Source organism: Larus michahellis, chromosome 13, assembly GCF_964199755.1.
Source record: "Larus michahellis chromosome 13, bLarMic1.1, whole genome shotgun sequence".
Taxonomy (NCBI): Eukaryota; Metazoa; Chordata; class Aves; order Charadriiformes; family Laridae; genus Larus; species Larus michahellis.
Window position 1 is genome coordinate 6,178,979 of NC_133908.1, and position 12,485 is coordinate 6,191,463.

At 39.0% G+C, this 12,485-nt stretch overlaps 1 protein-coding gene across 4 annotated transcripts in view; it reads right to left on the minus strand.

Moving 5' to 3' along the window:
- Positions 1-578: 578 nt before the first annotated feature.
- MED15 (mediator complex subunit 15) overlaps positions 579-12,485 on the minus strand; it is a 30,257-nt gene continuing 18,350 nt past the window's right edge. For 2 of the 4 annotated variants that reach the window (XM_074607090.1, XM_074607088.1), the window contains 9 exons: positions 6,368-6,510; positions 5,949-6,076; positions 4,915-5,049; positions 4,457-4,520; positions 4,222-4,288; positions 3,587-3,747; positions 3,216-3,382; positions 2,229-2,327; positions 579-2,090 (listed from right to left, as the gene is read on the minus strand). In XM_074607090.1, the coding sequence (XP_074463191.1) occupies positions 1,954-2,090; positions 2,229-2,327; positions 3,216-3,382; positions 3,587-3,747; positions 4,222-4,288; positions 4,457-4,520; positions 4,915-5,049; positions 5,949-6,076; positions 6,368-6,510 (1,101 nt within the window). In that variant the 3' untranslated portion in view covers positions 579-1,953. The remainder of the gene's footprint in view (positions 2,091-2,228; positions 2,328-3,215; positions 3,383-3,586; positions 3,748-4,221; positions 4,289-4,456; positions 4,521-4,914; positions 5,050-5,948; positions 6,077-6,367; positions 6,511-12,485) is intronic. The other 2 variants (XM_074607091.1, XM_074607089.1) reach the window with 1 other exon arrangement.

The window sequence follows — 12,485 nt, forward strand, 5'->3', positions numbered from 1 at the left end:
AGGAAAAAAAAAACAAAACCCACAAAACAAAGAAGATGGGACAGGGCAGCACAAGTGGCATCTCATAGCCCAGTGTTGGGCTTAAACCTCCTCTTCCCTGCCTGAGGCCTCCCCAGTCCAGGCATGGACTTCCATGCCTTCTACCTCCATAAGCCACTTCTCCATATGTTTGCACCTCTTGTGTAGCCACTGTGCTCAATGGGGTATTAACACCCACCTGCCCCCCCCATTTCTTATTATTATTCTTATTTCTATCAAGACAGATTACAAACTGTCTTGGTGCTGCTGGCTCTTTTGCCCTAAGGAAAGAGTCGGCCATGTAACAGTACTGGTTAGAAAATGACATCTTTCATTTGTAGACACCATTGCCAAACTCCTGAGCAGGTCTTCCAATTTGCTATAAGAACAGTAAAGACAGTGTTGCATGGGATGAAGAGCCATTTATGACTTCCTCCTCTAACCTTCAAAGCCTACAAGTTTTCCCTTACCATAGAACAAAGTAACCATCATCCAACAGACACAACAGAACTAGTATCTAAGGATCAGCATGGGAAGAGCAGTATAATGTTAGCATCCAACACAGGAATAATAATAAATTTATTACAATAGAAACAAACAGATAATTCATGTACAAAATACTGATAGCATTCTGCTGCCTCAGTCAGTGCTTACTAAGTACCCACAGTTAAGAACATCCTAAAACTGATGACACCACACAGATTTACGAAAGTCATAGCTGCTCTTTAAGGTTTGCTGTGCAATACAGGGAGATGGACCGGGATATAATGGGAACATCTGAAATTTGAAATTATTCTGCATGAGGAAATTAAGAGTGAGCACCTTATAAAACAATCACACTATGCATGAAATTAGAATTACTTGTGGCAAATGTTTTCATTAGAAGTGCCCAACAATAAGGCAGCTGATGACTGACTTGAGTGCCCATCATTGCCCAAGGCACAAAATATTAGTTGTCAGTTCTACTCCTGAGCTATGTTGATTTTCCTTTTGTGTTTAAACAAATGTATGTAGCATAGAAGCATTTTCACTGAACAGCATCAACTTCCAAAGGAAGCCAGACACCACAGAGAGACTCTTAGTATAAGAAGAAATGCAGCTACGAGCTTGCTGGATTGATTTGTATTATACGGGCTTTATATTGTTGTGTTTCCCCCCACACACCTTCAGGTACACACTTACTGAGTTTATAGAGGAACTCAGTGTGCACATTAATATCTCTTCTTTCTAAACACCTCACTCTTTTGGAGTGAGAAACGTGGTCCATGACAACCAAAAACTGCTTATAGAAAGTAGTGTTTAAAATAAGCTATAAAATACATTTTTTTTTCCTGTATTTGGTTCCCACCCCAAAGTATAATCATCCAGATTTATCTATCTCACATATTTGAGGGATGCCTTCAAAGGCTGTAATTTATCCCATCTCTGGGCAAAGGTAATTAATAGGCAAAAAAAGATTCCTGCAACCACTGAGAAATTTGCAAGCTCATTCTAGTTGCAGCCAATTTATTTCTGGGGCAGCATCAGGTCACAAAACATACAGTGTGAAAGGAATACTGGCACTGAGCAAACTTTGAAGCAAATTAGGACATTCTCTCCCTACTCCCTCTTATACCAGACTCCCTGATGGAAGTCCACAAATAGTTTCTTCTCTAAGAAGACAATAAAAACTCATCCTAATACAGTCTCAAGAACCATATATACACATTCTGTATATTTGAAAATGCTGGCAAAAGTCCACAGAGGCAGAAGATAAAAAGCATGAAAGCTAAATCTAACATCAGGTTCTCTACCGAACCTGACACCTAGAAACAAAACAACATAAGGCTTCTTTCTTCTGTAGTACCCTCCCCAAAATGTGATTTTCCAGTGGCATGTGGAAGAGGCCAGCTGTTGAGACCTTCTTTCTTGCTTCACGATTTAGAAAGTAAGATGTTATGCAGCAGAGAGGCAGGCCTGACGAATACTTTGTGCCCAGGTGTTCAAGAGTGCTGTGACTGAATGCTTGTCTGGAAGTTGCAATAGTTTTGAAGTCATGTACCGATACACTGACTGCAAAAAGGGATTGGCTGCTGGAAAAGAAAGAGAACAGATAAATGGAGTTATAATAAAAATAATATATAAAAAAAAAGAATAACATTAGGTGCTGACATTTCCCCACTATTACCGCATACACATGCCCAACAAATGTCATGCTAGCATCCTCATACCATACTGTCTAGGGTTTTTTATCCACAGAGGGCTCTGATCTGGATAGTCCGCAGGAACACTGAGCTGTAGTGGTGGGACGTTTGGAAGATTCTTGTCATCTAGAATGCAAACACACTTCCCATCAGAACAAAGCATTCCTTGCTGGACAGAGATGGGTTTTGTGCATAATTCAGCTTGTTTTCTAGCCTCTGAACCCCAAGGAGGAACCAGGCTGTAATCTCCATTTTTGTTGGAAGGTGGGCTCGTTCTCATTTTAACAACACTCTTAAATTCTCAGAAGAACCTGGCAAACACAGCTCCATCTCTCACATATTTCTTCACCTTGCCAATCTCAACATTTCATCAGCTGAACTTCACTAAGTTATACACCTCATTTTTCAAAATTAAGTGCCTTATGTACTAATATTCAGGACAAAAGCAGTTCAGATTTTTTAAACGAAGGGGAGGAGGAAAGAATCTATTTTCCCCATTGGAATCCAAGTGCAAAATAAGCTAATAGACTATAACACTTTATGCTTCTTCAGCTGAGATGAAAAAGCGATGTAATTTGAATTTCTATTTTAAACATACATCATTGCCGGTAATCATTAGTACAAATTGAAGTAGACCCAAAAATTAACTCAGCATTTCTCTAGCTCTGTCCTAGTTGTTGGAGGCAGAATGATTCTTACGTATCAGTATAGCTCAAATCAGGAATCAAGATTATTGCTCGCAACAAGTAATTTTCTAGACACTAAATGAGATTACCAATTGCAACTTCAGCACAAAGAAAGGATCAATCAGCATGAACAAAATCTCCAGGTGTACCCTGAAGCAGGCTGTGCCGAACATCATGACTAAGCAGTGCTAGGAATCTGGTAAGTACAGACTTCACGCAGAAGTCACAGGTTGGCAAGATTCAAGACTGTCAGCAAAAAACTCTTCAATTTCTACAATCAAGCTCAGCACTTCTTTCTGAATTTGTCCCTTAGTTTTTTCTTGCTTACCTAGCTTGCATATGAGATGAACTGTGCCATTATTACTGCAGTGGGAAGGGTCCAGGTTCACCAGGAATTTAGGATTTAATCTTGCAACTTCCCCTTGTAAGACATTTGGTATAGTCTGTCTTTCATCCTCTTCATATTTCCGTTTTCGAGGGGAAACAACTGGGGCCCTGTGGAAAATACAGTCCACAAATGGACTAGGTGAAAGTGTTATGCCAACACTGCATTTATCAAATACTTTACAGGTGTAAAAACAAAAGATATAACTCACACCCACCCATAAACCCATTTATTCTTTTAATAGTTTCCACAAATAAATATTTTTTCCTTAAATAATGAACATTTAAGACAGACAGCAGGTCAATGATACATACGTGATCGGTGGTCCATGAATTGCAGTCATAGCTGGCATAAACGTACGGTAAAGGGAATGGTTGAAGACTGGTGAACGGATGTTGGCCAAAACAGCATCCAGAAGTGGCTGACACAAGTACTGCTGCTTGGTGGGGGGCACTGGGGGAGGTGGTGGAGTAGGCTAAAACACAAGAGAAGCCCCTTTTCTTTTAATCATCACCAAAAATGAAGTCTCTACTATTGATCTATTGATTCTGCAAAATTTTATAGCAGAAAACTTCCAATGCATAAAATGCAAACGATTCTCAAAACTGAGAGGAAAAAAAAAAAGGGCAAAAAAAAAAAAGCAGTCTGCATTTCGGAAGCAGACTTCATTTAGGAAGTCTGTCCTGAAATCAGCTGCAAAAGTTCATAGAAAGAATTACTCAAGTCTTTGCACAAAGCAGAAAAATTTGAAAGTTCAGTTAAAAGATATATACAGGTGACTTACATGAAGTAAATGCTTGCCCATTTTTTCCTGTTTTCTTATTTTGTCCAACCTTACTTGAAGTCTTAACAGCATGAGCAACAAGAAATGCAAAAAAATTATCTTGCCAAATCATAAGACCTTTTGGAATTAATTCCTTATCTCTTGCTAGCACAAAGCATTACGTACCACAGCCATATCGTTTTTCAGCTTCTCCAGAGCAATTTCGCATTTCTGCAGTGTCTTTAGAGGGCACCTGCAGAACAGGAGAAATTTCATAACCACAAAATGGTCTCCTTGGCTGAAGTGTTTCTGCTACCTGAGTCCCACAGCCAGCTTCAATGCCAACATGGCTGGATGCTAAACAACAAATTTCTGGAAAAGCTGGCAAATCTGATGTCTAGACAAAAGGAAAAAGAGTTACCGTTTGGAAGGGTCAGTCAGGATATCCAAGAGACTCTTCATTTTACTCAGATCCTTCTTTCTATCTGAAATAATATCAGACACACAAACACTGACTACACGAATAATTTCCGTACTTGCAGACAGAAATACAGCATACTGCTAAAAGTGAAAACATGAGCCAACACTGAAGAAAGTAGTGAGGATCAAAGATCTTTCATCTAATCATAAGTATATCCATTGTCTAAGCTCTATGCGTCTCAAAAACATCAGAAAAGGAAAAGTGATGAGAATTTAAGGATTTTGCTTCACAGTAAAATCCTTACAGTCATAGGCAAAAAAAGAGCAACTAACATTCACTGCAACTGATGTTCATGTTTAATTCCTAGAACAGAAACCATCACAAAAGGCAAGGTACTGCTTTCATCAGAAGAGATAATGGACAGAGAGAAATGCATGACTAAATATAGGGAACCTCACCTTCATTTTTATCTATTTTATTGATCATCCTCCGGAGTGGCTCAATGTATTTTGATAGCTGTTTGAGTTTCTCCAGATACTGTTGCTCCTCTGACTGGCTAGAACTAGCTGGACTCATGACAGAATTTGGATTTCCTGGCAAGAAGTAAAGACTGCATGTCACAGAGATGATAAAAGATACTGCAGAACAGCATTCTCACATTTCAGAATCTAGATCTGAAATGTGGCACTCTCAAAGCGTAGCTCACGTCAAATATCCAAATCCACAACTGGATGCCCTCCTCAGTTTAAGTGCTTGTCCAACCCTCTAATCTTTGTGCAGAAATAACATGTTCTGTAGACAGAACAGCAATTCCCATTTAATACAATTTTTTTCTGAAAAGGTCCAAAGTTTCATATACCCATTTTCTAGGTCCTCATTTTGCCATCACTCTGGTGCATTAAGCACTAAATCAATACACTGAATTTGCTGCAGTTTTCCTTAAGTCGGTGCTTTCCAAACTGCAGAGCACACAACACTGGTATGAGAAGGAGCCAGTATGTTACTTCCACTCACAGTATCAGAAACTGCTTATTACATCTGGGAGAGAGAAGAGCACAAGTGTCAGAGTACCCCTAGGAAGATGTTTTGGAGCAAAGCAGCCTGCCATCCGTGATTAAGTGGTTACATCCTTTACAATTGCATGCTGTTGCTAAGGGTTCCTTCCTGCATGGAACCGAGGAATCATTATGCCTCTATAAACTTGCTCCATTAAATTAAGTATCATTCTTCTTTTCAAAAGATTGGGGAAGTCAGATAAACCCATTACATAGCTCAGTGATGAAAAAAGAGGTTTCGGTTGATTTGGATTTGAGATATCCATGTTGTTGCGTTATGTGGTGCGTGTGACGTTCACTACTTGCAATGCTGGCTGCTTTGTAGAGCTCTTTAAAGTTTACATCATGTGAAATAATAACAGGCTTCCTGGGAACTATTACAGTTACCAAAACATACACCAACTCATGGTCTGCAGTATAGCTCTCAGATCATTTACCTGGAGTGTTTAAAGGACCTGGGGATGGGACACTGAAGTTCTGGGGTGTTCGTGCAGCTGCTGGGCTCTGGGATGGTTGTGGAGATGGACTGGGGAGAAAGCTGCTGGGTGATGGAGCTGGGCCAGAGCTGAAAAATAAACATAAAATCAAACCTGTCAGAATCTGACAAAGAAGCATGATCAGCCTGTGAGCAGATATCCTTTTAGCAAGCATCGCTATGGCACTCTGTAGCTCTGCCAGTAGACTTTACTTAAAATGAGGATTTTCAGAGTGTCTTCGGCACAATCCCACCTGTGCTTTCACTGAAGTTAAAATTCATTCACTTAATTGGAAACAGAGTAAGATACACTGAATGCTTCTGAAAACCTCACCCTTAACAGCGTTGACAAAAGTCCTCAAAAGTTGCAGTCTAGCTCACCTGACATTTGAGTTTGGCTGAGAATTTGGCTGGCCTGGCTGAGGAGATGGCTGCGGCTGTGGTGGCGGAGGCATTGATTGGGGTGTTTGAGCTTGTTGGACAGGAGACGGGGATGACATCATGGTAATATTGTTCTGGCTGACCTGAAATGTGCAAGAAGATAAGATCAATAACAACAAAAGGGAGTACGGGATGGGAACTTAACTAAAAGGCTTTACCTATGGAGAGAAGCGTATCCTCAGGCCTACAAGAAATGAAAGTGTTAGTTTCCTGTTCCTCCCCATAATGACGGTCCAACCTGTTTCACTCTTGAGGCTCTCAGGGTAGTACTTCGTATCAGCTTTACTAGAAATAACCATTAAAACTGCACGTAATTTGAATAACTGTGTAATAATTGTTTTTCATTTCCCAAACCATCATGTTGCAATTAAAACGTCAGAAGTGCCATCTGAAAAACCTGTACTTTATTAGAACTAGAGTAAAGAAGAGCAGGAAAAAAAAAAAGACAGTTCTAACTGGAGAATTAACAGCCATAAAACCCCCTCCTTATTTTGACAATTTAATTACAGTCTTCAAAGGTCTGTCAGACTTGACTGTAGCTTCCCAACTGGCTTTCTTTAGGAGGAAGAAAATAAAAATAATTAAGTAAGCCAAACCACCAACATCTTGTTTAAATACTCAGCTTTGAAAATCTGGGTGGAGACAAAACACTCCAAACTGAATGGCTGGGTGGAAAAAAAAATGAAGTAGCTTTCTGACCTTTGGAGAATGATGAGCTGTGCCTGAAGGACAAGAAGACGGATGTTTCCAGAACAGCACCAAATTCTGGGTAACAACTAAATTTATTTTGTACGCTTTAAAGTGTCAGAGCCAGATGATGCTCAAATTATAGCAACTTCTCGCATTTGTTCTAATGGAATTTTTTACCCTTGATCGCTTAAAACCAAACAACCAAAAAAAAAAAATCATGGCCAGGAGCATGGTATAGTAATGCAGTTATTAAGTGATCATGTTTGTTTAAGGCACATGCAGAGTTCTTATGACCTGAGGCTATAAATAAGTACATACACAGATAAACTGTATTAGCCCACAGAGGGCAGTAACTCATGCATCCACTCTGTAAATCATTGATTAGGACCTTTATGAATTAACAACTCTGTTTCCCTCAGTCTAAACCATTTTTAAACAAAGGTCCCAGTAAATCCAAAAGTCCCAGACACTTCACGGGCACTGCAATTTGGTGTTGTCCTTCACTCACTCCTTAAATCTAAATTATCCAACTGTTTCCAGAGGACATGATATTTAGCACATTAAAAAGAAGTAAGTATTGCAAGGTCTGCTTTTGCAAGTACACACTGAATATGACAGGAAATGCTTTGCTTGGAATACCACATTACAGCTATGCAAGAGGTCACACTCCACTAAATAAAAAAATAGCCCAAACAATCCCCAGCTAGTTGCAAACGTAAAACTACTAAGCTTGAAGATATTAGTTTATCATCCATTTAAATATAGTTTAAAAATCAAATGACATACTATGATTTTTTTTTTTCAATCTTCAATAACCCCATTACCTTTCACAGCCTCTCCTACAAAGATAATATCTAGAAAAGTGAGGCTGAAATGATGTTTTAAATCAGCCGTTACATCTTCCTTTTCTCCACAATCAACAAATACTGAGACTGTGCTTACTGTTTTTCATAGGAGGTGGATTCTTCAACAGCGTATCTCCTCCTCAACAGCTGGAAAAGCATTTCTGAGATTGAAAAGCATGATCTGCCTCCCAAAGAAATGAGGCATTCACCACTGTTGGAAGGAAGCGTGGCAGGGGGGTTGGAACTAGATGATCTTTAAGGTCCCTTCCAACCCGAATCATTCTGTGATTCTATGAACACTGCAAAAGGCACTCCCTAATTTTTTTACAATCTAGTTAACATTCTATTGAACAGCAAGTGATTTAGAACTTACTCATATGGATGCTGCACCCATTTTTCACCGAGTCAAACTAAGACCACTTTTGAGTGGTTCATCACTTCCTGAAAATCAGGCCCCTTTTAAGTGTTTCAAGTTGGTTACACAAAATTACTTCTGAAAACTTAAATCTCTGTGTTTTGCGAAGGAAGGAAGAAGGATTTCATTAGGTTTTTTGCCCAATTTAAGCTTCTGTATCCATTTCAACACTAAGGTCCCTTCACATTAATTTACTAATCTTGCCGAAAAGCAAAGATAACATGCAGCATCTACTGCACACATAAGCATAGAATGAATTAGGGTTTGGGTTTTTTTTGCATTACTCCTTCTCATTTAATTACATGCATAGGCAAACAGCCTTCCTTCTTGAAACAGGTTTGCTCTCCACCGGCTTCATTTCAGAATACCCAAGTCTAATATCTAAACTTCAGCAAAATTGAGACATTTTCAAAAACATGCACTCAGAAGTATGTAATTCTGAACTTACTGCCTTACTTTTCTTTGAAAGCAGTTAATTTGCTACATAATAATTTCAGATGTCTCTCTGTAGAATAGATCTAAAGATGCTTTCAGCTTTAGATTTCTATCCTGTTTGCAGGATACGGATTAACAATTTAATGACATTTCAACTTCTAGGGAATACTCTTTCGAACTGACTCCCACTAAAAAGAAGGCTTAAAAAAAAAAAAATACCCAGTAAACCCCAAGAGACAAAAAAACACCTCCCTCTGGAGCTTTAACTCCATTACACTCATTTAGCTCCTTATTTAACCTTAAGAGTTAAGCCATGGTTACTGACCATTTGTACACCCTTCATCTTCAACACGCATAAGGAAATGCAAGTACACATTTTTTCACTGCAGGATGAGAGTTTCTGCATTTACAAGAATATTCATGGACAGCTATCGCACCCCACTGAACATGAATTTCCTTGGCGACTCTGCAGTGACCTGATCAAGCCCTAATTTTCTAAAGTCTTGCCCAAAAGATATTTAGGCTTGCATGACAAAATTTTGCACTTAATACACACCAAATGAAAGCTGTTCTTAGTGTTTAGAGCATACCATGCTGGAAGATAAACTTAATTATGAGACCTACCTCCAGTTTGCTGAGTCTCAGGCAAGGAACTGACTAGATAAGGCTAGCAAAAATTTTTCAGCTCCTGGTAGCAAGGGTGTACAATATGCAGAAGCTAATGGCAAGGAAAAGGAGACTGCAACAAGGAAGTGATGGGTAATAAGGAGGAACAGTAGAAACATTTTCAGTCTAAGGGAAAACTCTAGAAAGCATTTAGACTACTGTACTTTCAGTTTTAGTGTTAAGCCAGTAAGCACAGCCTTGCCTACTCCATTGCAAATTGGGTTACTGCTTGACATGAAAAAAATGAAATTCTGCAGAATTTCAAAAAAGTTCAGCTACAGGTTTCCATATTCCCAGTCAGGCCTGTATCCCTTGCTTTATTTTAGTATTAACTCAGTTTTATCCCCTTCCCTCCCCCCCCATATTTTCAGTTTGCTGATGATTTCTGTGCCAACAATAAATTGGAAGCTCATACTATTGCAGACTGCAATAAATTTGTGGACAGAACTGGGAAGGTTTTGACACTAGAAATACAGGAGAATGATTGGTATTAGCACATTAGTTATCTAACTGCCAAAGCAAAAGCTGAGTATTAGTTTAATGTTTTAAAATTTCAAGATCAGCAGGTTTCTTGAGCCAATCCAAATATGGTATACGAAACTTCTCTTAGCTGTTCAAAAAGTGCCACTAATACTGATTATAGTTCATGTTAGGTAACTATTCAGGCACAAACAAACTTCAGCTAAGAAAAAAAACCAAGTCAGTTCTAATTTTCTGGCAATTCAAAAGACCCGGAGATTGTGGAATACAATGCCATATCAGTAAATATATCCTTTGGACTGAAAAGACTGCAATAGCAAAAAAAACCCAACCAAAAAAAAATCCCACTGCAGAATCAATGAAGCCTTGTGACAAAAAAGGACAGACTGACATTTATGCCATATGAGGTAATAATAAATAGCCACACAGAATTGATAACACATCTGGTCCTTTCGTTGAAAGAGATTCTCCTCCAGTGCAATACCAGGATGCTTTTCTAAAGAGAAAAGACACTCTGAATTACCTATCACCAAGCCTAATGAAACAGTAGTTAAGGAAATGACAGACTCTTAAATGAGTAATTAATAACCAGATATATGCTACAGCCCTTTACTCCTACTGTGAACAGCTGCAAGGGCTCTTATGACAAGGTAGTTATATCAAACAGACAGTATTATTTAAGCATTTTATGATATTTAGAGGCGCACATTACAACATTTCTAATTTCTAATCCACCTAGAACCTGAACAAAATGTTTTGGCAGACAGCACTAGATATTCATGCTGATACAGAGCTGTCAAGTATATGGCATGTCAGACTGGCTTTAAAAACATGCTTCCCACCACCATTAAACTATGACTCACTCCCTCATCCTACCACCTGCTTTGGAGCCATTTTCACTCCAATCACTTTATTCATAAAGAAATTCCTTTTCTTCTTCTGCCTTCTCTAGTTGTTCAGTCTTCTACATCATTTTCACAATCCTTGGCACACTACTGAGAGCGCTCCTTGATGACCAGTTCACTTGGTGTCAGAAATCAAAGCTCCTCAATAACCACAGACAGGACAGTACTAAAAGATTGGCCTATGGCACTGAATGCTCAAACTAGGGGTCTTTTGTTATGACTCAAATATAAATATAAGCCAATCTAATACTTAAATATCTATTGGAAGCTCTCATCATCAAACTAAACATTGTGAATACTTCATATGGGAGATGATTTTCTCAGTATATATAAACTGCCACAGCGAATAAGGCTCAAACTAAATTCTTTGACTCAACAGCTATGCCTGGGTTTTATTTCAGTTAACATGTAAGCAATGACCAGGACTAAAGTGACCATCCATCTTAAACCAGAAACAACAACAGATGTGTTTGCCTAGGTATATAGAATCTTTCTGGTCACTGTATCTACTTTAGCAAATTTCTGAGAAGAAAAGGCTGTGCCTACTGAACTTGGTGCAGCAGCACTAGGAAGCAGAGTTGCAGACATTCCACAGCCCCACAAGCAGCTTGCAAAGGAAGTAAAATGCAAAAAGTGAAGAAACTTTCATGAAACCTAGGAACAAAATGCAGTGGTATTAAGAACTAAAACTGCACCTGCTATTAAATTTGAAAATCAGCATCTAGAAGAACAAGATACGAGGTTCATGAATAACAGATAGAAAAAAAGCAGTTAAACACTATTCCACCATCATGATATGATACGTGTTTAAACCAACACCAATCACATCAGGCTCAGCAAACTTCTGCAGAGCAGACCAGTACCTTGTCTTGTGACTTACTGGTAAAAACTCAATTCTATCTCATTCTGGTTCTCCCCATTCCTGCTCCCCCAAAATGACACATTTTGCTTGCAAAACATGACTGTGATGTCTTTAGCAGATCTGGACCCGCAGCAGGCAGATGCAGCACTCTGACCTCATGGAACTTCCAGCAACAGCTGGAGAGGTGCTGCCATGCTGCCTATACAGGTTCTTCTCTGATGCAGGTACAAGTGGAATCCTTCCGGCAGTTCCTCCTACACAACCGTGAAAGAAGAGAACAGCTCCATTTTTCTTGGTCCCTGATAACATCCCAAGAAACTACTCAAACTGAAATGAGCCAAGTTTACTATTAAAGAAAGAAGCACATGTACAGAGTATGAACACATGACAAGTAAGGTCCCAGACACAACTCAGCCAGTACAATGCAGTACTGACTTGCAACACTCTCATGAATGCACACTCGTGGAGCACAGACAAAGAAACCACGGAGTTCTAAAGTGAGACCTGAATCAATTATGAACATTATAAATGTTTTAAAGATCTATACCGCTTTAAAAATGCTTTATTTGATATCCCAAGGTCTCAGAAAACCTATTCTTTAAAAAGAAAAAAGATCCATAAAAAAACCTAAACAGCCCAATACCCTGAGTAACACCAGCAAGTTAGTTGTTTGATGAAAAAGTGAACTTCCCCTTGCTTGAAGGCAAGTGCTATACAATCACGTATTGAACGCTTTGCACAATTCCTGACACAATGTGCT